Here is a 24569-nt window from a genome sequence, read left to right on the forward strand (position 1 = left end):
GCCTGCGCTGCCCGGCAGGAGAGAAGGAAGAAGGAAGAGTGGAGCCAGGGCGGCTCCGAGGCCTTGAATCCTAGGCCTTGATTCCCCTTGCTTTCCGTGGCCCATGCTCTCTGGGGGCCAGGCGGCCTGGTGACAGGTAAAGCCCACTGGGAGGGGGTCCTGGGGCCAGGCTAGGGACTGCTGAGGGGGTTTGAGGGCAGGGAGCTGATGTGTTGGGGCAGAGATTGGCTTTGGGGGTGGTGGGGAAGGGGCTCCGGGTGAAGAGATGGTCAGGAAGCTTCAGGAGTTCCGCTCGGGCCTCAGTGGATCAACAACCCAGGATGGGGCTGGTGGCCGCTGCAGGCTCACCCGGAAGTGTCCCCAGGGACGCGGGTGGTGGGGGATGGGGGCCTGGGCCTAGGACTGGCTCTGGATGGGTGGCGGGGTGGGGGCCCTCGTCTTACCCAGCAGTGTTTGGGTGCTGGATGGGAGTCTCTAATACTGCCGGGTAATGATGGAGGCCCCTGTCTCAGTGCCAGCGACGTCCACCGCCTCTGGGGCTCCCTGCGCACAGCTGCTGGCGTCCCCACTCCCAAACCCCCCCAGCCTCTTCTTGAGCGGAGGGTGCCTCGAGAGAGGTGGCTCTTGGCTGGCTGGCTGCCCACAGAAGGGACACAGTGGCCCCAGCCCCTCCCCCAACCCAGTGAGATTTGTCATCTGGAAGATCTAGGACCCACAGCTGACCTGGAGTTTAGGATTGGCTCGTAGACCTTCAAGAGACCTCAGCTGGCCTGCGGTCAGGGTCCCTGGAGAGACTGGCCAGCTCTAGCCTGGATGTCTGTGACCGGCTCTGGGTCCATCTTCCAGCACAGTGTTGGATGGTCTAATGGTGAAGCTCCTAACACTGTCTGGTAAAGATGGCCCCCGGCTGGTGCCCTCGGCAATGACCTTCAGGGAGGCCTGAAGACTACGGAGGCCTCTGGACCAGCAACCTCTGACCTTTACCCTTGGGGAGATGGGGGAAGTCACTAGGAAAGGGAAACAATAGGAGGAATCAAAATGGCTGCCTCAGAGCCCCAGGGGATCTGGACACATCGCTGGTTCTCTGGGCACCTCCATCCCCTTCCTGCCTCGGGGATGTGAGGGAAATGAAAGCGTGGACTGGACTCTGGCTCATTCACCTCTCCCCTGGAGCTCCCAGCTCCCTTTCATGACAGTGAGCAGGGGGCAGTTAATCTACTTTCTTCAGAAGCCACGAAGCAGCTGAAGGTGAGCCCCGGGACCTCCCTGACTTGTGCACACACTTCCAGCCCAGGTGCCAGCCATCTCTGGTTCTCTTCCCTGTCTCCCTTAATACAAGGGATGGGACATGGGTGAGGTGGCACGTGGGCACAGTCAGTGGGCTCCTTTCTCTTCCCACTCAGTGAGGGCAGCATCGAGGAAGGGGGCAGCATCGAGGAAGGAGGCGCCTGGTCTGCGGGTTGGAGGGTGGGGGTGGGGGCAGGGCTGTGGGAGTGAAGCCCACCTCCAGAGGGCAAGCCCTGGCTGAGAAGTGCGGGCAGCCTGGGCAGGTGACATGATCCGCAGGGCGGGGGTTTGAGCACATAAGCCCTCTGGTGAGCTCAAGTAGTCTCCCCGTAGTTGCGTGGACCCTTGTTACCAAGGAAGCAGCTCCTGTTGGGATCGTCAGATTTTTGGTCTAGCTCAGCAAAGACACAGCTGCTCCGGCCTTAGAAAAGGAGATGTTGGTAAACAAAGGGGAGATGCGGTTTAGGAGGGCGGGGCGGGGAGTGCAGCTGGGCCCGGACCCCAAGGCCCGTGGTTCCCACCCTGGTCCTATTTTGGATCCTGCTCTGCGGGCTTACAGGGTGAGCAGCTGGCCTGGCTCTCCCGACCTGCCCCCGCCGGCGTCCTCGCGCCCCCTGCTGGCAGAGACGGAGAAGGACCCGGGAGTGCGCGGTGTGCGCGTGCGCATGTTTGCTACCCCATGAGTGCCTTCCCGACCTCAGACCTCATTCAAACACCGGGAAGCTTTGACTTCAGCTTCAGTAATAAAAATTTATTGAGAATTCCTGGGGTGGTGGTTATCACCTCCGGACCACGAGGGAAGAATCAACACCGTAGCAAATCACTGAGAAATCACACTGTCCCAAAACCCCTGGCCAACACAGGGAGGAAAGTCATTGCCCCAGAAGCGGTCAGTCTTTGCTCATCAGAAGGGTTGGGAGGAGCGATGCAGAGGGACCATCTCATGATAGCAGGGTGGGGGTGGGGTGGGCCCCAAGGTTCCTCCTCAAACACCAGGGCAGAAACAGTTCCACTCCCTCCCTGGAGGCAGAGTTCTTGGTCACCAGGCTCATTTCTTACCCTTGATGAGGCTGTCACTGTGGAAATGAGACAGATGGTGACATGATTAGGGAACATGCTGTGAGAGGCAGAGCATCTCAGGCCACCCCCACCTCCCCGGCCACGGGTGTGTGGGTAGGAAGGTGAGAAAGAGGAGCTGGTGGGGGAAAGGCAGGTACTGTGAGATAAACCCCACAGCAACAAGGTTTTGTCCACTACTTACCTTCCCCTGTGGACACCAGGTCACCACACAAACAGGAAACACAGAAAGACAAAAGAAAGTTACATGTGATTGACAAGTTTCAGGCCCCATCCAGCTCTAACCCCTCTTCCCTCCCAAGAGAAAAAGGCAAGCCTGCTGGAAGCCGGAGTTTCAGGCTCTGGGAAGGAAGAGACTTGCTCCCTCAGCCACTGCCAGGTCTCATCTCTGTCTTCCTAGCATGCTTCGGTGCCCTAGAGCAGCACCCTAGGACAAGGACTGAAACCATCTTTCACTGCTTTTTGGTGAAAGGGAACTTTTTACAATTAAAGTGCTTTTTACACAAACAATCCTATTTGATCTCATAAAATCAATCCTGTGAGACTCAAGGTTGGAATTATCAACCACCCTTTTCTAACTTTGATCCAGAGAAATGGTGTTTTCCAGGGTCATATGAATAGGCTAGTAACAGGTTCTAGAACCCGAGCAGCCAGACTCCGGCCCCTGATCTGTGTGGACGACCCAGGTGAAGGCCCTGTCTCTCACCGGGTAAAACTTTCATCCTGTAGATTGAGCACGAGGTTGTCAGCAGTGAGATAGATACGGTTCTGTGAGGTGGCGATCTACAGGGCAGGAAACGAGACAAATGTTTGCACCAGGCAAAAAAGACCTTGATTCCTACCCCTGCAATTCAATAACCACTGACGGAACACCTGGGGTTTAGAACAGGGATGCCGGGATGAGCGCCCTGGTTTCTGTGCTCTTTCAGGGATCCAAAGCAACAAGCAACGGTGACGGGTTAGGTCCACAAGAGGCATGAACAGAAGGTCAGGGGAGTAATTTTTGATGAGAGGAAGTGTGTCAGACAAGCCAATTTGAACAGAAATCTGAACAAGGAAGATTCTACTTCCCTCCCTTCAATGTGTGCACACTCACCGTCTTGGAGATGTTCTGGGCTGCCCGGATCTTGCGCAGCTTGATATAACCTGGGTTCTTGCTCAGGGCCTCTCCCAAGTGAGCAGGATGCAGTTAAGGGGCCCTAAGAGGCCAGATCTCAATCGGGTCCGGTCCTGCCTACTTCCTCCCCTCGGCCCTCCGCTGGGCTGTCAGATCCAAGGTTGCGCTCACGTGGCTCGTGCCCAGCCCCACCTGTCGGCCTCCCTGCAGGCAGCTGCCAGGAACTGGAGGCAGCAGCGGACGTGGAGGCCAGGCCAGCCGTGCTGTTGATCTGCCTCGTGGCGGGGAGCCAGCCCTCGGGTGCCCCACCAAGCTCAGATCCCACTCGGAACCCCCGCCCCCAGGGGTCGAAGGGCACCGGTCGCATTCGCCTTAAGTCTCATCAGCCAGCCTACAGGGGAGGGGCTGCGCTGGGAGCGCTTCTGCTGAAGGATATCATCCGCGCCGCCTCGGCCTCACCCTCCGCCTGCACGATCTTCTGCCGCTGTTCCTGCTTTGCCTTCTCCACCAGGAACTGTGCGCGCTGGGCCTCCTGCTGGGCTGTGGCGGGAGAGAATCAGGGTCACGGGGATGCGAGGCAGCGGGAACCCCGTCGCACCTGTCTGCTTCCTCGGACGCCCTCGCCTGACTCACCCACTTGTTTGGCTTCCACAGCGGCCGTGTACTCGCGGCTGAAGCTCAGCTCGGTGATGGCTACGTCGTCTAAGATGAGGCTGAAGTCCTTGGCCCTCTCGGTCAGCTCCCGTCGGATCAGCAAGGACACCTGGGGGGCGGGGGCGGGGGCGGACGGGAGAGGGGCATTGAGGGGGCCGGAGAACTGAAAGGAAGGCGTGCTGCCATGACCACGGGAATCCCAGATCTCCGGAACACCGCAGGGGCACACAGGCTCTCCGACTTCCTCAATGAGCCCGCAGAGCTGGAGAGGCCTCGGTCACACGGACTTCTAAGCTCCACTCTTTCCAAAACCGTGTGTGCGGATCTAGACCACGGTTCTCTCTCCCTGCCTGACACTAACCAGGCCTGGCCCTCGTTCCCCACACTGGCCATCAGCACGGCTTTTTGGGTGTATGGGACCTCAGGTTACAGTCCTTTCCTAATGGGCTGCCTTTCCTAAAAGCCCGTCCACGCGGCTTTGGAAGGAAATGCTGATGCTGTGGGAAGGAAGGGGAGCTGGAGTCAGACCTGGGCCCGCTGGGTGATCAGCTGGGAGGCGTTGAACTTGGCCACCACGCTCTTGAGCACCTCGTTGACAATGGACGGCAACACTCGCTCCTCGTAGTCCAGCCCCAGGCGCTGGTACATGCTGGGCAGCTCCATGGCATTGGGTCGGGACAGCACCCGCAGGGAGATGTTCACCATCTGCAGGTCTAAGAAAGAGGTCAGCAGTGGCTGGGCGAGGCTACGGGGGCTCACCTGGCCTCTCGGCAAAGCCGCCCTGCCTAAGCATTTTCTCCTGTGCGCGCTTCCCTGGCTACGTAGGGCAATGCCCCGTGGCCCAGAACGGCCTTGGGCGGAGGAGAGTGAGGAGGCTGACGAGACGTGACTCAGCACAGGCCAAGTGCATACTTGTCCATGGTCAAATCTTCTCTACCCATGGCCTCTCCTCCAGAAAAGCTTTTTTTTTTTTGACGCTTCACTGAAAGTTGTTACATTGTATCATTACCACGGGTCTCCTGAACTAGACAGTAAGGACTTGAGGACAAAGACTGTTTTGTGAATACTTTATTTTTAAGGCCTAGGGTTTTGGGAATTTAAGAAACCTTCACTGAAGATAATGCAAAAAAGTACATTATAGGTGAGCTACTTGCCTCATTGTGTGTGTGTGTGTGTCTGTGTAAGGGTTGATCTGGGGAATCTCAAAGGCACATCTGTGAATGGTCTAGGAGGGAATAGGTGCCCTGGGGAATAGGTGAGACCAAGTTTCCCCAGAACAGAATGTACCAGTAGATTATAAATCAAACAGTTAAAGAAAGGTTTTAAAGCGAGGCTTTGACCTAGGTAGTGAATAAGACAAAAGACAAACAATGCTCTTACTGAGTTTACACTAGGGGGAGGAACAGTTGAAAACGAGCAAATGCACAGCATGTTCAGAATGTACTGCTTTACTCCCTGGAGCAGGTGCTTTTATTACACCTTGTTTGCCGAAGTGGAAGCCAAAGCCCAAGGGATCTGACACTACCATCTTCCCCAGTCTCTGACCAGGCTCCCGTGTTTACTGTCAGGGACGTCCCAGTGCCCAGACCTACCTTTGGAGCCTGTGGGGGAGGAAATTTTTCGGGGTCTGGCCCGAATGTCGTAGATGATGGGGTACTGGAACCAGGGGATCCTGGAGGGAAGGGAACAGGGAGAGGGGTTAGGAAGCTGCGATTTCACTAGTTCTGCCCGGTTTTCCTTCACCACGTTCTTCTTGACCTACTCCTCTTAATGACCACGGGTCAAGGAGAAATTGTCTTCTCCCTTCGGAAAATAACAGTATGTGCTGCTGGAGATTTGGGCAGCACCACTGTTCGGGGAGATGGGGTGAGAAGGGGAAAAGGCAGCGCTGAATCTCGCTGTCAGTCTTACTACAGGTACTGGTGGGTCGACGTTCAAGGGTGATGGGTCAGGGTCAGTCAGCTCTGCCCGCCATTACCTGAAGTGAAGGCCCTCGGCCAGAATGGTGTCCTGCTGCACGCCTCCGATCCGATTAAAGAAAATGGCTCTGTGCCCTCCTTCCACTGCAGGGAGAGGGGTGGGGGTCAGTCCAGGCCGGGCTCAAGAGTACGTGCCAGCTTCTGGTGGGGCGGGGTGAGGGGCTGGATGAGCGCGGGGCCTCGGTGGGGCTGGGAAGGGGTCCTGGGAAGGGGTCCAGGGAAGGTTGGCGGGAGTCCGGAGAGCGGGCGCAGGTTGCTCACCGGTGAACACCGATTCGCGGATGCCGTAGGCCACGGCGCCGGCCCCCAGCAGTAGCTTCAGCGCCGTGCCCATGCCCCGGGGCCCGGAGGGCAGCCGGCCCGCTAAGTCCTTCAAGTTCTGGGCCATGTTCGGTCTTGAGGCCGGCGGCACCAGCGGTAAGAAGGGGGAGCCGGCCCGTCTCTACCGCGCTCCCGCTTATTGATGGCACCCTTCACACGAGGGTCCGGGCCCCAGGTGCTCGCGGGAGAAAGGGCACCGGAAGTGCGCTCCTTTCTAAACCCTCCCCGCAGCCAACAGCGGACCGGAGCTGGGCGCACAGGAAGTACGCATACGGAAGTCCAGCCCCTTTCTGGAACCCTGCCCTCCCAGAGAGGCTTCGCGAACGCTAGACCCGGAGCTGTCGCCATTTCCGAGCGCCCACTTTCGAAATGGCAGACGGAAGGAAGCTGGAGATTGGGGCGAGCTCGAGGCCAATTTAAGGACGTTACACAATTTCCGATCCGGATGCAAGATGGCTGCGCCCAGTGGTGCATTCCAACCTCGTGAGCGCCGGGCTGCGGAGCAGGAAGAGGACTGGGATGCTGTGGCGCCCAAGCGGCCCCGACTTGGGGCGGGAAGCAAGATCGGAGGCCGTAGGCTCATTGTGGTGCTGGAAGGAGCCAGTCTGGAGACAGTCAAGGTAGACTTGGACTAGGAGATGGAGAGCTAGTGGATCGATGGGATGGGATCCGGTGTGGTGAGGGTGGTGGGCTCAGGGTGTGATGGATGGAGAAAGCAGAGACGGGTGAAACATGCTTTTGGAGGAGTGGCCTAATCGACTGCCTCTTCGTTTAACATCCTAGGTTGGTAGTACTCGTTTTCTTTGCTCTTGAATCTCTGTGCCGCTCACATCCTTGCTTCCGATTGATTTACCAGGATTCTGTGATAACCCTAACCCCAAAGTCGTCTTAGGGGAGAGGTTTCGTACTTCGCGTCGTTCCTCGGTTCATCCCAAGACAAGTTTACTGGGCAAAGGTAATTACTGTAGCTCAGTCAGTTCAGTCGCTCAGTCGTGTCCGACTCTTTGCGACCCCATGAGCCGCAGCAAGTCAGGCCTCCCTGTCCATCACCAACTCATGGAGTCCACCCAAACCCATGTCCATTGTGTCGGTGATGTCATCCAACCATCTCATCCTCTGTCGTCCCCTTCCCCTCCTGCCCTCAATCTTTCCCAACATCAGGGTCTTTTCCAATGAGTCAGCTCTTCGCATCAGGTGGCCAGAGTATTGGAGTTTCAGCTTCAACATCAGTCCCTCCAGTGAACACCCAGGACTGATCTCCTTCGGGATGGACTGGTTGGATCTCCTTGCAGTCCAAGGGACTCTCAAGAGTCTTCTCCAGCACCACAGTTCAAAAGCATCAATTCTTTGGTGCTCAGCTTTCTTTATAGTCCACCTTTCACATCCATACATGACTACTGGAAAAACCATAGCCTTGACTGGACGGACCTTTGTTGACAAAGTAATGTCTCTGCTTTTCAATATGCTGTCTAGGTTTCTAGGTTGGTCATAACTTTCTTTCCAAGGAGCAAGCATCTTTTAATTTCATGGCTGCAGTCACCATCTGCAGTGATTTTGGAGCCCAGAAAAATAAAGTCAGCTGCTGTTTCCACTGTTTCCGCATGTATTTGCCTTGAAGTGATGGGACCAGATGCCATGATCTTCATTTTCTGAATGTTGAGCTTCAAGCCAACTTTTTCACTCTCCTCTTTCACTTTCATCAAGAGGCCCTTTAGCTCAGTCGGCCCACCCTTTTATTTGTAAGGACTTAGTGTTTTGATTCGTTGAAATGTGTCTGTTATTCTTTATTACTACTATACATTTCAAAACACTGCGTGGATCAGGTTATCAATACGTTCGTGTCTTTATTTTTACCTATCATTTGGCTCTTCTCCTAAATAAATCCGGAAGTTCCTTCTCTTAAAACTTTATGCAGTGTTCTCATTCCTTTTGACATTTTTTCTCTTGCCCTTTAGAGCTAAACTTGTTCACTGAGTAGAGCCAGAAGAAACAGCACAAGTTGAGAAGTCAGACCTGAATTTTAACCCAGGGTCTTACACTTACTTTAAGCGTCTTATTCTTGAGAAGTTTGTAGTCAGTTTGTAGAACTCAGTTAATACTTTGCAGGGGTATTGTAATGAAATTGCTTTAAAAGTAGTACATTTCCATAGTAATCTAGTGCAATTTTTTTCCACCTTTCTTTCCTCAGCTACTATGGCACTTTATTAAGCTTGCAGTTAGAAAACTTTTTAAATGACCAGCTAATCAGGTTTCCTTTAATTTTCTTCTATAATTGATATTTCTAACCTAATTATAGGTTCACATATTCATTCCTCCAGCCTGTTCTCAGATTCACTTAACCACTTCGTTTCCTGGTGTGTTCTTTGGGGATGATAGTATTTGTACCTATTTTACTGGATTGTTGGGAGGATTAAAGGAGTTAATGTGTGTAAAGGATTTAGAATAATCTTTGTCACTTGGAATTAGTTGTTACTGATTCAGGTTACTTATTAAGAAGCTGAAAAGGTTGTAGCTAAATTAAAAGTTTCTAGAACATACTCCAGAGTAAATTAGGCCAGTTGTCATTAATGATACTCCAACGGTGATAAAATCCATTGCTGACGTTGAAGCTGAAGTTGAAGTCTTCTGTACAGTTAGCTTTTGCCTTCCTTGTGCTGGTACCTCTTGCTTCTGCCAGCCTCATCAGCCTGCTCTATTTCTTTTTTTTTTTTTAATTTATTTGGCCATGCTTGGTCATAGTTGTGACACATGAGATCTTCATTGTGGCATGCCGGATCTAGTTCCCCCACCAGGGATCTAATCTGGGCTGCCTGCATTGGGAGTGTAGAGTCTTAGTCACTGGACCACCAGGGAAGTCCCCTCTCCATTTATTCTTTGTACTCCAGCCTCACTGGCCTCCTCTAAGCTCTTTGAAAACACTAAGTTCTCTTATACCTTAAGGCGATTGCAGATAATGTTGTGTAACTGCAAGCACCCTTTACTCAGCTCTTTGGCTCATTAATTCCTACTTAATGTTTATTCATTGGACAATTATTGATTCTATTATGTTACTCATTCTTCAATTATTAAATGTTACTCTCTCATAGAAATGATTCCCTTCCTGGTATAAATCAGGTCCTCATAATCCTTTAGTGAACTATTTAGTTTTCCTTCATGTTTATCACAATTTGAATTAAATATTCATGTGGTTGGTTGTCTTTTCCACTAGAAGGCTATAATAAGGACAGAGAATAAGGTTTTAAAAATTCTTATATCTCCAGTACCTACTACAGAATACACATGGTATTCATTCTTTGATTATTCTAATTAGTGGTTTTCAAGCTTATTAACCACAGCCCACAATAAAAAGAAAAAAATTGCATGGTGAGCCAGTGTGCACACTCAGCTATATGAAAGAGAAAGTTTCATAGTCCTTTATCTACCATGACTGCATTTGAATTACTCTGATGTTTTCTGTTCTATTCCATTAAAAGAACGAAACCTTGGTTATAACTTACTAATGAGTCAAAACTAGATTCATCTATTCAAGAGGTTCTTTTTTTTTTTTTTCTATAATTAAGAAAGTCCTTGGAATAGGAAATGGCAACCCACACCAACATTCTTGCCTAGGAAGTCCCATGGACAGAGGAGCCTGGTGGGTTGCAGTCCATGGGGTCACAGATTGGACACAACTGAGCATGCAGATACATTCAAGAGTGTTCCGTGGACTTAGCTCTTGGCCCTTTGTTTTTGTTCTCTGTGACATTTTTATGTCACTTAGTTAATCTCAAAATCTATATGCCTCTTCCCCTCAACTTTTTGGAGTCATAACTCAAAATGTTGCCAGACATAGAAATGTTGTATTGATACATAAAAACTTAGCCTTTCAAAACTGTATTTGTACTTAAAACTTTTTACCAACCACCCTAATGCTCCTCAGGGCTCCAGTTTGCAACTGTTTCTTTTAGCTGTTGCTCACACACCTTAAACCTGGAACCACCCCCTTTTCTTTTACTTCTGAGAATGTTCCTTGGTTCCACTACCTCTGGCCTCATTAGAGTTTTCACACTTCTTCCTGTTCAGATTTGCAGCTCTTCACATTGTGCATGCTTGTTTTAAGCAGACTGAGGGTAGTGACCATGTATGTTTTGCCCAGTGTGCATGTAATGCTTTTGTGGTAAACAAGCATTCAGCCTTGCTCACTAACCTAACTTTTGCCTAGTTCCAGAACCCCTCACTGGCTTTGCTTGATAACCATAGGTTTTAAAATTAGATCCAGTTTAAAGTGTGTGGAATCATAGGCTGCTCTCTTCCTCCCTCTTTCCTCCAAGATCAGTGATGGGGGTGGGGGTGGGGAAGATGTGGGCACAGAGGATCCCCTGCAGGATTTGGGCACCCCACCCCAAGTATCTGATGTATAGATCTGGGGTGGGCCTGAGAATCTGACTGTTCAGCAAGTTTTCAGATGATGCTGGTTTGGGGACCCCTTTTTGAGAACCGGCATTCCAGGGAAAAGCAGCTTATGTAGCTCTTGTTCCCTGTTCTCAGGTGGGGAAGACGTATGAGCTGCTCAACTGTGACAAGCACAAGTCCATCTTGTTGAAGAATGGCCGGGACCCTGGGGAAGTGAGGCCGGACATAGCTCACCAGGTAACTCCAGGGGCGGAGCTCAGGCCCTGGGGCCTCTGGACAGAAGGTAAGGCAGCTGTGGGGCTTCTTTTCTGTCCTGACTGTGCCCTGGTCTCCATCTCACCTCCCTCAGAGTTTACTGATGCTGATGGACAGTCCCCTGAACCGGGCGGGCTTGCTCCAGGTTTACATCCACACGCGGAAGAATGTGCTGATTGAAGTGAACCCCCAGACTCGAATTCCCAGAACCTTCGACCGCTTTTGTGGCCTCATGGGTGAGAGAGAAACTTGGCAGAATTGATGGAGGGAGGAAGAGGAAGGGGAATAAAGTGTGCAGTTTTTTAGGTGGGGGAGGGGTCAGGTGACTTGATTCCAGAACCAGGGGTCTGCGCTTTCTTCCCATGTGCGTGGGTTCCCGGCTGCAGAGAAGGGAGAAGGGCCTGTCACTGCATAGCCAGCCTCGTGCTTGGCAGCTACTTGTTGGGAACTTCTCAGGTGTGTGGATGCATGGAACACGTGGAACCCAGCTCACCTAAGGGTTTTCTGGTTGAATCACTGGGCATGAGCTGGGTCTCCACCTAGCTCTGAACTCTGTTTTTCTGTCCTAGTTCAGCTTTTACACAAACTCAGCGTTCGAGCGGCTGATGGCCCCCAGAAGCTCTTGAAGGTGAGGTGTTGTTACCTACTGGTTGGAGGTGGTGTTCTGGGAATGTTTCTGGGGCTGATTTTTATTTATTTTTTTTCTTTAGGTGATTAAGAATCCAGTGTCAGACCACTTCCCAGTTGGGTGTATGAAAATTGGCACTTCTTTTTCTGTCCCGGTCGTCAGTGATGTGCGAGAGCTGGCGCCCAGCAGTGACCCCATTGTCTTTGTGGTGGGGGCCTTTGCCCATGGAAAGGTAAGGCCTGGGCTCAACTCTCAGATCCTTCACGGAGCTGAAGCTTAGCACAGAATCCCGAGAGCATTCAGCATTTTGATGATCCTTAAGAGTTGGGAGGTAGAGAGTAAGGAGAAAGCTGAGGGGGCTCCACCTCCTGCCCCTGGCACATCCTGTGAGGAACGCTGGGGTGTGCATCATGGTTGGAAGTAGTCCTCTCCATCCTTTGCCCACACTGGTGGTAAACAGTGCTATGAGATGGCAGTTTTTCTGCCCTAAAGCAGGGCTGAACCTGTGATGGAGCGACTGAGGCGCTGACGGATGCTCTTTCCTCAGGTGGACGTGGAGTACACAGAGAAGATGGTGTCCATCAGCAACTACCCGCTCTCTGCCGCCCTCACCTGTGCAAAAGTCACCACTGCCTTTGAAGAAGCGTGGGGGGTCGTCTGATAGCAGAGCCCGGTCCCAACAGACACTGCGAACGTTGCTTCCTGCCCGTCCTTAGTTGACTGCTGGAAGACCCCCACCCCCGCACCCAAACTGGGGTCTGCGGAAGTCCAGGCTGTATGCCTGCTATCTGTTTGTTTTATAAACGTTGTTCTTGTAAATCTGGTTGTCCTCTGAGAGTTCCTAAACTCAGCAGCAATGCTGTGACCTGGTGTAATCCCTCAGACCTCAGGAAGCCCCATGAGGTTACGGTGTTTGCAGTCTGGTGCCCTAAACGAGGGAGCCCTGATTGTTTCAGCCATGGCACACGTGGAGGGCGTTTGAAAGAAAGCAGCCGGGGCGCCAGCCGTGAAAAACCAAACGAACTGAAGTGATTTTATGTGGTACAGTCAGTCCAAGGTAGAAAAGTGGAGCAGGCGGCGCCTTGCCCCTCCCTCCCCCCCATGGGGGGGGCGGAGGCAGCAGCACAGATACAATCATAGTAAATTGGCAGAAGAAAAACACAAGTTCCTGGCTAGAGGGGGAAGAGATAAGGCAACGTGCATGGGGGAGCCCAGAGGAGGGACGTGGGCCCCTCTGCTCCTCCCACGAGAGTTTCCCCTTTGGCCCCAAATGGAGACGTGGCCGGCGGCACAGGCACAGCTGGGGAGCCCCGTCTTCCCAAACCCTGGTTTCTGGTTCTCTGTGCTCCAGGGAGGAGGAGTGCTGCAAAGGGAGGTGGGCCGTTCGTGTGCCAGTCCTGCTGTGGGCCACCTGCGAAGGGAGAAAGCGGGAGGCCAGTTGGCATCACTTCCTGGTGCCCGGGCCTCAGCCCTTCCAGCTCCCTCTGGGCACCCCTCAGAGCAGTCCGTGTCCCATACTGTGTTTCTAGAAGCCAGGCCCTGTGAGGTTCACCCCATCTTCCCAGGACTACCCGTCCCCCACCCCATCCCAGTCTATGGCTGTCTTCTGTGACCTGATGGTTGATGCTCAGTTGTAGGGAGGTGTACTTACCAGGAATTACTCCACTTTCTTTAACTTCTCTTTCCTCGGCACCATCACTTTACGGACATAAGGCAATATAAATAGTAGACTCAAGAAGAAGACGTGGCCAAGGAAATAGATGGACTTGTACACCTGTGGGGACACGCAGCCTCCGCGGTAGATGACAGCCTGGAACTGTCCCCCTCCCCGTTGCCCGCTTGACCTCAGTAGTCCCTTTGACCTCAGTAGTCCCTTCCCCTCCCGGCGGGCAGGCCCCTGGCTACCTTCATCCACTTGTCCCACGTGAAGAGGCAGAAAGCGGTCATCGAGTAACCCATGAAGAGCCAGTGGATGGTCTGCTGCACCAGATAGTAGAGGGGCTGCAGGACGGTGATGGAGGCCAACCTGCTCAGGACCGGGCTGTCTCGAATCAAGCTGGCAGCCTGGGGAGGAATGAACAAGCTCACTCAAACTTGCTCCTCTGCTCAGGCCCCCTCTGCCCGCCATCCTGAAGGCTCACCTGTCTCTCCACAATAACAATGAGGAACTCCATCTGGAAGCAGACCAGGTACCCTGAGTGGAGGCCATGCCAGAGCGCCAAGAATAGCAACGACAGGCCCTGGGATAGAACTTTATTTCCGAGGAACTTGAGTCGCTTGAAGAAGTAGCTGGAGAGAAGGGTGAGAGAGGATGAGCCTCAGATCCATCCTGCCTCCTGGCGCCCCCAGTGGGGCGGGAAGGTAGTGTGCTCTGGTCACTTTAGAATGAAAGGCAGCCAAGCTGATGAGTCACGGTTTAAACAGAGAACAGACTGAACGAACGCTCAGCTGGGGCCCCGCTTGGTACAATGGATGATGACGGATGGCCTGCCTAGTGCCGAGGCTGCAGCGGAGATTGGGGTGGGCCAGCCCTGTACCCAGGCCGCTAACTACCTTGTTTCTGTTTTTGAAACATAATAGGAATGTTTTGGGGGGCTTTGAGTTGGGACAAGAGTGGGCATGGCTGGGGGTGTGAGAGTGCCTGGAGGGGTCTGCCTGAAGTGGGGAAAGGTGAAGAAATGATGACACATCCCTGCCCTGGGCACTTACCGGGACACCCAGGCGTTGGTGTTGATGTTGAAAGAAGCAATGGTGCCCGTGAAGCGGGGGTTGGTTTCAAAGAGCCACACCTTCATGTTGGCGCAGGCATCCCACTTGGCGGTCCCATATTCGTCGAAGCCATTGAAGCCCAGCCCAGTCAGGATGCACACGCCTTCCTGAGGGAGCCAGGCCATCAGAGTCCCACCGCCACCCAGCTCCCTCTCCTGGCAGGTGGTCTGTGGTCCCGCCCCTCTACCCCCCAACAGGCTCATCCCCTGTGATCCCACCCCTCTCTACCCCCCAAGCTGGTCTCCTGTGACTCCACCCCTCTCTCCTCACCGTGACCAGCCAACAGGTGACATATTTGTACAGCACGAACTTGCCCCAGAGCAGCATGTACATGCAGCGGAACCAGAAGCTGCCATTCTTGAGAGAAGAGAACGTGGGTGGGTTAGGAACGCCAGGCCAGGAGCCCTGCCTTGCTCCCCCTCACACGTGTGGCTGACTACTCTGCAATAGGCCAAGGGGAACCCCCTTGGAGAGGCCCCGAGACAGCGGGGCCTCACCTCCTTTCCTAGAGCGGGGGCACTCAGGCCACAGGCGCTGGGGGCTTTTACGTCCACGTTCATCGTCAGTGAAGGAGATGGAGACGAGCCAGCATCTCTCCCCAGGTCCTGAGCTCCTAGTGCCCGTCTGCCCAGGGCCGGAGGGGCTTGGCCGGGTCGCCTGGCTGTTAAAGAGAATGAGCCCAAGCTGAGCTGCAGGGGGAGGTCAAGGTGCTGATACACACCCGGCATGGCCCTGTGCCCGCGAGGCTGTGCAGTGCTGGCTGATGGATGCCAACTCTTAGGTCTAGAGCAAACCCAGCAGGCAACTGGGGGTGGTGCTCCCACCTCTCAGCTATCTATGGGGGTCCTGGCCTGGCCACTGAGTATCTCTGGTGCTGTTGTGCCGCTGCTGCTGACAAAGCACTCACTTCGTAGTCGTCGCTGAGGAGATAGTCTTCGGTGATGTGGGGGCTAAGCAGGGTGTAGCCCACTAGGTAGACCAGGCCCAGGGCCAGGCGCCGGAGAGCAGGTATGGTGCTGGAAAGGGACAAGTGGGGTCATGGTGGGTGATGGCAGAGGCCCCTCCCTCTGGCCTTCTCGAGGGCGAGCGCTGCCTCGGCTGGGCAGGAGGATGGAGCATGCAAACCCTGAGTCTGGGTGCTTCCCCTCAGGTCCAACGGACCTCTGGGTCTCCCTGGTGTGCTCAGGCTACGTGGGGACTGAAAGCCCGATACAGAGCCCAGCTTTGGATCTGCTCCCTTCTCTCCTGGCTGGATCGATGCTCAGACACAGGCTGGCCAAAGTTCTCAGCAAAGGGATCTGCCTGGTAACTTGATTAGTTTCCTGATTCCTGATAGCTCAGATGGTAAAGAATCTGCTTGAAACGTGGGAGACCCAGGTTCGATCTCTAGGTGGGGAAGATCCCCTGGAGAAGGAAATGCAACCCACTCCCGTATTCCTGCCTGGAGAATCCCATGGACCGAGGAGGCTGGCCAGCTACAGTCCATGGGACTGTGAAATACATAGATTTTGATGTATTTATCAACATTTTTTAAACTGGGAAGGTGGGTTTTAAAGGCAGGGACATGACTGCTTCAGGCAAAATCCTGTGGCATAAAAGTGTATTTTGACGTTTGTACCACAGGGTTGGGAGGAATGGTGGGAAGTGACCCAAGCTGAAAAGTGCCCACTCCCTGCAGTGAGCAGGCACGGAGCGCCGCCGGTCACAGGGCGAGAGCCTGGCCCAGGGCAGAGAATGCGGCCGGCCTTTGGGAGGTCACCTCAGAAGTGGCTTTGTGTCGGGTGAGAGGCCTGGACGGAGGTCTTGATGAAGGGAGTGATTACCTGTTTGGTATCTTCCCTGGGACATCGGTCAGCTCTCCCCGCACCAGCTTCATGTAGTGGTTCATGGAGAACTGGGGCCCAACCAGGAAGGCTCCATAAAAGTAGGAGAAGCCAGCGACTTCCAGCAGGGAGGGGACCCCCCGTACGGCATACATCTGCTGCTCGGAGGTCAGGGAGTCCTGTGCCGAGAAGAGAACGAAGAGTTCAGGACCCCGAGAGCCAGTGTGAGGGCTCCCCGCCCTGGGGCCCCACTGAACTGGGTTCTTCAAACAGAACCTCTTCGAGGGGATGACAATATGGAGAGGAGTCGGTACTTCAGGGGGAAGTAGGTGTGTGTGGGGTAAGTTCAGCCACGGCCAACTGCTGCCCTCTTCTGAGGGCCTCCCTGGCCAGATATCTGGGCTGGGAACAAGAGCTGGACCCAGGCAGTCAGAAATGATGATCACACCACCTGGCCCGAGGGCGGGAGGGGAGGCCCCGCCCCTGATGATAACAGCCATCGTCCTCCCTTTGGGTTAAACAACTCCACCTCTCTGCGGAGGGAGGGTGCTTACCTGATCCTTCCCTCCATCATAGTAGTCGATAGCCAGACCTGCAGAGAGAGAAGGTGTGGGTGGAGCGGCGGGAGGGGGCACAGGATGTGGCCAGTGGACTGAGGGTGGGTAGGAGAATGGGAGGGGCATGGGTGTCAGAGGGGACCCACCACTCACCGATCAGCTTCAAGGTCAGGACACAGTGTGGCATCGTCCACTTGATGTCGTAGGTGCCGGTGGCTGTGTTGTAATATCCGGCCAGAAGGTAGCCCTAGGAGAGGGGCAAGTATTTATTTATCCCACCAGCACTACAGTGCATCACCCCCTGCTCTGAAATCCAAGGTATTCTTTCATTTTTCCTTTCTCTTGTTCTAGAAACTGAACCTGTAAAGGCGAAGGGATGTCTTCAAGGTTTCTCAGCAAAGTGAGAGCTAAACTGAGTATTTAAAGGATTAAAAAAATTTTTTTTTAAATTTTTGTTTCTTTTGCTTCACTGCATGGCCTGTGGGATCCCAGCTCCCTGCCCCGGGATTGGGCCCTCGGCAGTGAGAACTCAGAGCCCCAACCATGGGACTGCCGGGGACTTTCCCAAACTGACAACGTAGACGCTCACATCCTGCAGCTCACTCCAAGTGGGTCTCCTGCCTTGACTTTCAGGGACTCCCCTCGTGCACAAATGGCTGCGCTAATCCCGGCAGGCTCAAGAGTCCCGATGGCGGGGTCCAGGGCAGAGGGCCAGCGGCCGCCCCTCGGCAAGGTGGGCGGCCTGCAAGGGATGCTCCCGGGGGCCTTTGGACACTGACCCAGAGCCTCCTGCTGAGGGTCGCTGTGCATCTCCCGGTCCATGGCTTCTTCTCCACCCCAGCCCCCGTCCTCCCCTGAGAGCCCCCTGAGAAGTCCCATGGACAGAGCCCGGCTGGCTATGAGCCGAGCTGCCCTGGGAGAGACATGTTTACCATCTGGACGAAGAAGGTGGTGAGCACGGCGGTGATGGTTCGGCCCATCAGCCGGAGGATGAGGAACTGCAGCACGATGCAGCACAGGGAGTGGTGGAGCTGGGTTCCTGGGTGTGGAGCATACAGCACCTTGTTGCCTGTTTCTCCCCCACCCCCCTTGCATTCCCACACTTCCTGACACTTCTGAACACAAGAATATATACAGAAAAAAAAAAAAAAAAAACTTTGGTATTTGGATCTTTCTTCTTTTTAAGGAGCCTCCTGATTTGGAGGAAGGGAAGAAAATTAACTGTATAAAAATACAGGACTGCCAGGGAGCTCCTGTATTTCTGGATGTTGGGCCTAAGGGATGCTCCTGGCGGGACTGCTTGGGTCTGTCGGCCAGTTCCAGCCCCAGCAGAGACAGACCGGTGCCTCTCTGTGAATGGCATCTGTAAGGGTTGCTTTGTTGTTTTTGGCACTAAGTCATGTCCGACTCTTTTGTGACCAACCCTATGGAGTGTAGCCCGCCAGGCTCTGTCCATGGGACTTCTCAGGCAAGAATACTGGAGTGGGTTGCCATTTCCTCCTCCAGGGGATCTTCCCGACTCAGGGATGGAACCCTCGTCCCCTGCACTGGCAGGTGGGTTCTTTACTGCTAAGCCACCAGGGAAGTCCCTCTGGTAAGGGTAACCATTCTCAAAATGCTTTTATCTGGGAGAGAAATGTACATGAAGGGAGAAGCTAGGCTGTGTTCCTGCCCATAAAACCCTCTCTTTGCTCCCAGAGCATCACAACTTCCCTCTCCATCAGATTCCCTCCAGGACGTTTTGTTCAAGTCTGTTCCTTCTCAGGCTCCCTATAATTGTGGTGCTAACTCGGTTCACTCACCAAAGTTATAATAAGCGATTGAGAGGCCCGTAAAGGTGTGGAAAAGGTGGATGAGGTAGCTGTCCTTGTAGAAAAGGTAACGCCGATAAAATAAAGCCAAGGGGTAACCTGGATGGGGAGAAAGAGCAATAGAGGGTTACTCGTGCCTGGTGCCCTCCCGGGTTTGTTCTGGAAGTTGATCTGGCATAACACCCAGCCCAGAGAGGAACGAAAACATGCATACTAAGGATGTCTACAGAGACAGCAACAGCACCCCTAATTATCAAAAGAAGCCTCTTTGTAAATACAAATTTAACACGGGAGATATTAGTTTTATATTGAGGCAATACAAACTGGGTCCTATGACCACGTTTCCTTTACCGCTTATTAAATATTGCTAGGAACTTTCTCTTGCATTTTTCTTGGATGATATAAGGGACTGAGAGTGCCCAACTGTGCCCAGAAATGCCGTTTTACACATTGATGATCTATTATAATTCCATCACTAGCAGAGTATTGTCAGTCACATTATTAAGAGAATAAATACAAATGATCCCTGGCTACAGACAGGGTTGCTGTTGGCATACACAGTTGCACAGCAGTTAGTAGGTGGGTACTCCTCACTCACTTGAGGTCTGGGCACTGCCCAAGCTAATAAATCCATTTAGGTATACTGGAAAAATATCTTCTGAAGCCATGATTCAAGGTATGGTCCCAGGGTTAAGAATGAACTACAGGGGATCTCTTGATGGTCGTGAGGATGCACAGCCAAGGGCTGCTTACCGAACAGGGTCAACAACACTGGGTGTTCCTAAACTAAAATTAACACGTTGCCTTGTTTTACTGCAGACTCACAGCCAGTGTTCCTCACATCAGCCATCATGAAATCTGGCTGATGGGCTTGGCAACCTTCCTCCTGTAGTGCATGAGTAGAGAGTTGGGGTCCCTCCTGTTGTTTGGAACCCAGTCTATCATTGCATAATTAGTGTTCTTGAGTTAGTCATGGTTTATAGCTGCTGCAATTCTTGCATTTTGGGCTGTATCTCGGGGCTTGTGGGATCTTAGTTCCCAGATGAGAGGCTGAACCCAGGCACCAAGCAGTGGAAGCTTGGAGTCCTAACCACTGGACTGCCAGGGAAGTCCCTGCAATTCTTAACTTTTCAATTGTTAAGTTGCAGGTAGTTTATCACTGGTAATATAGTTGTGAGTTTGCTTAACTGCAAGGCTTAGATGAGCGTCATAGATAAAGTGCTGAATTAAGTGAATGAGTAAATGGATAATCATGTTATACGTTAGCTGATGTTCTCCTAATTATTTTTCCCATAACCTTTTTTTTTTTTTTTTATACTTATGACCACAGGGACTTCTCTGGAGGTCCTGTGGCTAAGTCTCTGTGTTCCAAATGAAGGGGGCCCAGGTTCGATCCCTGGTCAAGGAACTAGATCCCACATGCTGCAACTAAAGATGCTATGTGCTGGAATTAAGATCCAGCACAGCCAAATAAATAAATAATTAAAAAAAAAAACAACTTCTGATCACAACCTGTATACTATGTATCCTAGTTTTTTCACACAACAGTGCATTAGACATTTATCTTCTTCGCGGTGGCAGGATCTACTGGTGTCCTTGCAATGCTGCTCTCATAATGGGCTAGGCTCTTCATCAAATATATAGCTTCATGCAAACGGTTGATTCTGTAGATAATTCTGTGGATGACTGGCTCATTCGCTCATTCATTCATCTGACAGATGTTTATTATGTGCCCACTACATGTCAAGCGTTCTGTTTATGGAGCACAGAACGAGGGAGGGGGTGGCATGGAATGGTTTATGTTCTAGCCACCTAAGGTGAAGTGATGTAGGGCTGCTAGTCGAGGGGAGGGAGGCAACTGTGACCCTTTCACAGTCAGATGAATGAGTAAAGGAATACGACAAGCCTCATATGTACCACGTGGGCAGAAATCTTGTGGGACTACCAGCAAGATTTGCTAAGAACCAGACCCAGGTACTAGAAAGTATATATAAACACCCAAATGCCTTACATCTTTTGTCTTTTATTTTTAATGTTTTAGGAATAGGGGCATAAATGAACAAAAACAACAAATAGGGTGGATCTTAATTACCTAGAGTATTCATAAAAAAGTTCCAGACAGCTAAGAGTTTACCCTTTAAAGCATTTAAAGGGTTAAAAACCTTTAACCAATTGAAATCACTGAAACCCTTCATCATCTGGGATGCTTGAAGTTAAAAAACACAACACACATTACTCTGCCTCCTTAAATTGAATGTAACTGGGCATTTTCTTGGTGATCTGGGTCATAACTGTTCTAAAGGCACGATGGCTTTAGGACCTACTGGGGTGTGCCCATACTGTCCTACATTCTGAGTCCTTATATCCATTTTCCATGCTTATCTGCCCCCTTCTTTGCTATTCAGGGATCTATAGTCACTTCTTGATCTTTCAGTGCCAAGAATAGTCGCTCTTCCTACTTCTAATTTACAGCAGGCCTTAGAAGTCTTTTTGTTTTAAAGGTGCAAAACAAACAGACAGACGAGATCTAAGACAAGAACAAAGGCCTTGGTGTCTTCCTTGCAGACTCAGTGCCCAGCCCTCGTAATAGCTGTTCTGGCATTCAAGGCCCTTTCGCTGTCTCCTATTTTTGGGTGTATTTGGGGGGGCGTTGAGTTGGGTGAGGAATTCCATGCAGGTGAAGTCTGACTGCACACCAGGAAATGCACTGATAAGGAGATGGGTTAATTGGGAGAAAAAGAAAACGAGTGCAGCAGGCCAGGTTACCAAGGACAGGAAGATAATCAGAGAGAACAGTGGAGCCTCCAGGCTCTGGAAGCTGCCAAGGGGAGGAAGGAGCTGTGCTGGGCGAGTTGCTGTGACAACCTGGAGCTGGTTGTCAACACGGTACCCTGCTCCCCGCTGCTGCTCAGCTCGGCAAGCTTCAGAGCCTGGCTGCCATTCATTCCATCGGGGATGTGCTGTTTGGGGGGAGGGTGTCATCCTACAAGCTGCTTCTGAGTCTCAGTGCTGCTGTGTGAGAGCCGATGATTGACACAGTGGCTACAGTCACCTGAAGAATCGCTAAAAGAAACCAACAGAAGCAGCTCTCACCCACCCATCCGCCAGTCTGATGCAGTAGGTCTGGGTGGCCCTAATGGGCAGCCAGGGCTGAGAAGCTGTGCCTTCCTAAACCCTCGTGCAGGGCAGGTTCTGGGGAGAAAACCCTGAGCTCGATGACTGGGGGCTGCTGTTTTCCCTGAATGGCACCCAACAGGCAGAGGTTTGCTCTCTAAACCCGGTATGGAGGCTTTTTAGAGCTTATGTGGCCGCCACACTGGAACAGTTTCTTCTATTTGATTGTTTTTTTGAAGGGGGACCCTGGGGACTTCCCTGGTGGTCCAGTGGCTAAGACTCTGTGCTCCCAATTCAGGGGGCCCGGGTTTGATCCCTGGTTAGGGAACTAGATTCCACAAGCAGCAACTAAGAGATTGCATGCCACAACTAAAACCTGGCACAGCCAAATAAAGAAATAAATATAAAAAAAATAATAAAGGAGGACCCTGCAGAAACTTATTAGCGGACAAAGGTTGAAGATCAAATCTGCACCCTAAACTCGGGATTCCCAAACTAGAATGGGTATGCCAAGAGCAGACTGGAAGGCACTCACTATGCTGTTACCCTACAGCAGACTGCTGGGAGGCACTGAACTTGGCCCCTACAGGCAGGGGGTACGCAACCTCCGGGATCCAATGATCTGAGGTGTAGCTGATGTAATAATAATATTAATAGAAATAAAACACACAATAAATGTAATGTGCTTGAGTCAGCCTGAAACCACCCTCTACCCCTCACTGCCTTGGTCTTTGGAGAAAACTGTCTTCCACAAAACTGCTCCCTGGTGTCAAAAAAGTTGGGGACCGTTGGCTTCAAGGATCCCGGTACATGGAATGCAGGTACCCAGCTGGTCTCCCCAGCTTGTGGCTGGACGTCTCCTCAGGCTCCACTGCCGTCTGAGTCAGAAACTCGGATCTATTAACTGAGATCGCTAGTGGAGTTCCTCCCTCTCTGGGATCTAAAGGTTGTGAAATTACTCATTAATCCTAAAAGGCCCTGAAGTTCCATGTGAAGAAACAGAAATGGACTGCTTTCATTCAAGTCTGATGAATTTCTTTGCCTCTCATCCTGTATTGCTATTTCTGGGCTCTCTGGGAATAGGATACGACCCTGTTTGATCAGGCAATGGTTCATGTGACCTTGATGAAGTGAAAACAGAGCATGTTTTGGCAGGTGTGAGGAAGAAGACAGAACTAGAACTGCTATGTGTTGTCTTAGCCAGGTATTGACACTGGTTTTACCAAAAAGAAGACAGCCACCTCCAACACCACACCAAGAGTTCCGAGAACACCCTCAGCATATATACAGTAGCCGCTGTCAAACGTTTTGGTCTCAGCACTGCTGTTTTAAGAATCATGAAAAACAAAAAATGAAATAGAGTTAATTTATAATGCTGTGTTAGCTTCAGGTATACACAAACTGATTCAGTTATATATATATGTGTGTGTGTATATATGTATTCTTTTTTAGATTCTTTCCCATTATAGGTTATTATTAATGTAAGATATTAAATATATCTCCCTGTGCTATACAGGAGGTCCTTGTTAATTAGCATCACTTTACACTCTTGAAAGCCTTCCACTGCAGGGGCCATAGGTTTGATCCCTCTTTGGGGAACTAAGATCCCATATGCCATGCGGCACAGGCAAAAGAAAAGAAAATTAAAAGTTTTAAAATTATTAATTCATGAAAAAAATAATAAACCTATTACACATTAATACAAATAATGTACTCAATGAAAACAGCTATATTTTCTAAGTTAACCATTTAAACAAAAACAAAACCATTTTATGAAAAGAATTTTTTTTTTTTTTTTAACAGATATCTGGCCTTTGCTAAATAGAAGGCGGCTGGATGCTCAAAACTGCTTCTGAATTCAGTTTGTTGTAATATGTCATTTAGGCCAAAATATATGAAAAAAAAAAAATCTGGCTTCACAAAGATATACAGCTGGAAAGAGAATCTTAATAACCTTTTCAGATAATTTTGGGTATTCTGTCTTTGATAGCATACAGAAAATCAAAATTCAGCAAATGAGTAGATTCTTAAAGGTTAGTTGTAACATGGAATTTGAAATCGTATCAATGAGCTTTTCACACTGTTACATTAAAAACCACAGGTCTCTCAGGAGCTATAAATAGATCTTTTAGCCAGGTCTGGTTTTTTAACAGTGTGCATTGGTCATTGGTAAAATATTGGTTCACTGAGTTAGGGAGATCTTTCAATCTTGAGACATCCTTATAATGCAATATCCACCCCCCCACCAAAAATCACATTTCTTAGTATTACCATTGATTTTCAGCAGAAAAGTCTTTATAAAATGGGAAATTATCTAGCTCATGGTAGCAAATACAAGTTTTGCAAAATTCAAATTTTCACTTGAAATTTATCATTGATTACAAACACTGTCAGTTATGTTCCTCGAAGTGACAGGCTCACTTTGCACATTTCCAAGAAACTATCTGCCAAATGCCCAGTCTAAACAACCAGTATGTCTATCAGTCATCCCTTCACCTGAAAATGGTGTCTGTGAAAGAGAAGCTGTCAGTTCCACGTGCAGTTTGAGCAAGTGCACAGGTGCTTTGCCTTGAGACACTTCTGCTTTGGGACAGAGGGTGTTCCATGCACGTGTCTCATTTCTTCAAACAGAATGTTAAAAAGACATGTACTCAGGGTTGAGATTTTATGCTTCATGCAGGACACTCTTTGGTGGTTGTTCAGCTGCTCAGTCGTATCTCTTTGTGACCCCATGGACTGCAGCACACCAGGCTTCCCTGTCCTTCACTATCTCCTGGAGTTTGTT

The 24569-nt window shown here is 51.1% G+C and overlaps 3 protein-coding genes, 1 long non-coding RNA gene and 1 other non-coding gene across 9 annotated transcripts in view; 2 read left to right on the top strand and 3 right to left on the bottom strand.

The window, feature by feature from the left end:
• LOC120858753 lies at positions 1 to 2107 on the top strand. The gene is made up of 3 exons (XR_005719940.1): positions 1 to 136; positions 1621 to 1727; positions 1847 to 2107. It is a non-coding gene; the product is annotated as an uncharacterized LOC120858753 (long non-coding RNA).
• Positions 2018 to 6807, bottom strand: PHB2 (prohibitin 2). Its single transcript, XM_040235047.1, has 10 exons — positions 6376 to 6807; positions 6114 to 6198; positions 5728 to 5807; positions 4664 to 4848; positions 4115 to 4244; positions 3918 to 4021; positions 3461 to 3538; positions 3071 to 3147; positions 2549 to 2554; positions 2018 to 2363 (listed from the first exon to the last, which is right to left on the bottom strand). Exons 1-10 carry the CDS (start codon positions 6500 to 6502, stop codon positions 2336 to 2338), a joined length of 900 nt encoding a protein of 299 aa, XP_040090981.1. The 5' UTR covers positions 6503 to 6807; the 3' UTR covers positions 2018 to 2335.
• LOC120858987 lies at positions 3629 to 3871 on the bottom strand. Its single transcript, XR_005720009.1, has one exon. It is a non-coding gene; the product is annotated as a small nucleolar RNA U89 (small nucleolar RNA).
• EMG1 (EMG1 N1-specific pseudouridine methyltransferase) lies at positions 6740 to 12529 on the top strand. Of its 5 annotated transcripts, none has more exons than XM_040235049.1 (6): positions 6740 to 7055; positions 10963 to 11064; positions 11177 to 11318; positions 11652 to 11710; positions 11793 to 11942; positions 12258 to 12529. In XM_040235049.1, the coding sequence occupies exons 1-6, from the start codon at positions 6888 to 6890 to the stop codon at positions 12369 to 12371; spliced, it is 735 nt and encodes a 244-aa protein (XP_040090983.1). In that variant the 5' UTR covers positions 6740 to 6887; the 3' UTR covers positions 12372 to 12529. The 5 variants fall into 5 exon arrangements, with proteins under 5 accessions (XP_040090983.1, XP_040090982.1, XP_040090985.1 ...); XM_040235048.1 differs by having other exon boundaries at positions 12262 to 12529; XM_040235051.1 differs by lacking the exon at positions 11177 to 11318 and having other exon boundaries at positions 6788 to 7055; positions 10963 to 11110.
• A 188-nt stretch (positions 12530 to 12717) lies between these two features.
• The window catches only part of LPCAT3 (lysophosphatidylcholine acyltransferase 3), a 33718-nt gene continuing 21866 nt past the window's right edge, over positions 12718 to 24569 (bottom strand). The window contains exons 2-13 of the mRNA XM_040235046.1: positions 18662 to 18769; positions 17792 to 17898; positions 17013 to 17106; positions 16857 to 16894; positions 16303 to 16481; positions 15387 to 15495; positions 14750 to 14836; positions 14420 to 14586; positions 13852 to 13999; positions 13616 to 13774; positions 13362 to 13484; positions 12718 to 13121 (exon numbers count right to left, since the gene is read on the bottom strand). Coding sequence (XP_040090980.1) covers positions 13368 to 13484; positions 13616 to 13774; positions 13852 to 13999; positions 14420 to 14586; positions 14750 to 14836; positions 15387 to 15495; positions 16303 to 16481; positions 16857 to 16894; positions 17013 to 17106; positions 17792 to 17898; positions 18662 to 18769 — 1313 coding nt within the window. The 3' untranslated portion in view covers positions 12718 to 13121; positions 13362 to 13367. The remainder of the gene's footprint in view (positions 13122 to 13361; positions 13485 to 13615; positions 13775 to 13851; positions 14000 to 14419; positions 14587 to 14749; positions 14837 to 15386; positions 15496 to 16302; positions 16482 to 16856; positions 16895 to 17012; positions 17107 to 17791; positions 17899 to 18661; positions 18770 to 24569) is intronic.

This window comes from Oryx dammah, unplaced genomic scaffold (genome assembly GCF_014754425.2).
Source record: "Oryx dammah isolate SB20612 unplaced genomic scaffold, SCBI_Odam_1.1 HiC_scaffold_29, whole genome shotgun sequence".
Taxonomy (NCBI): domain Eukaryota; kingdom Metazoa; phylum Chordata; class Mammalia; order Artiodactyla; family Bovidae; genus Oryx; species Oryx dammah.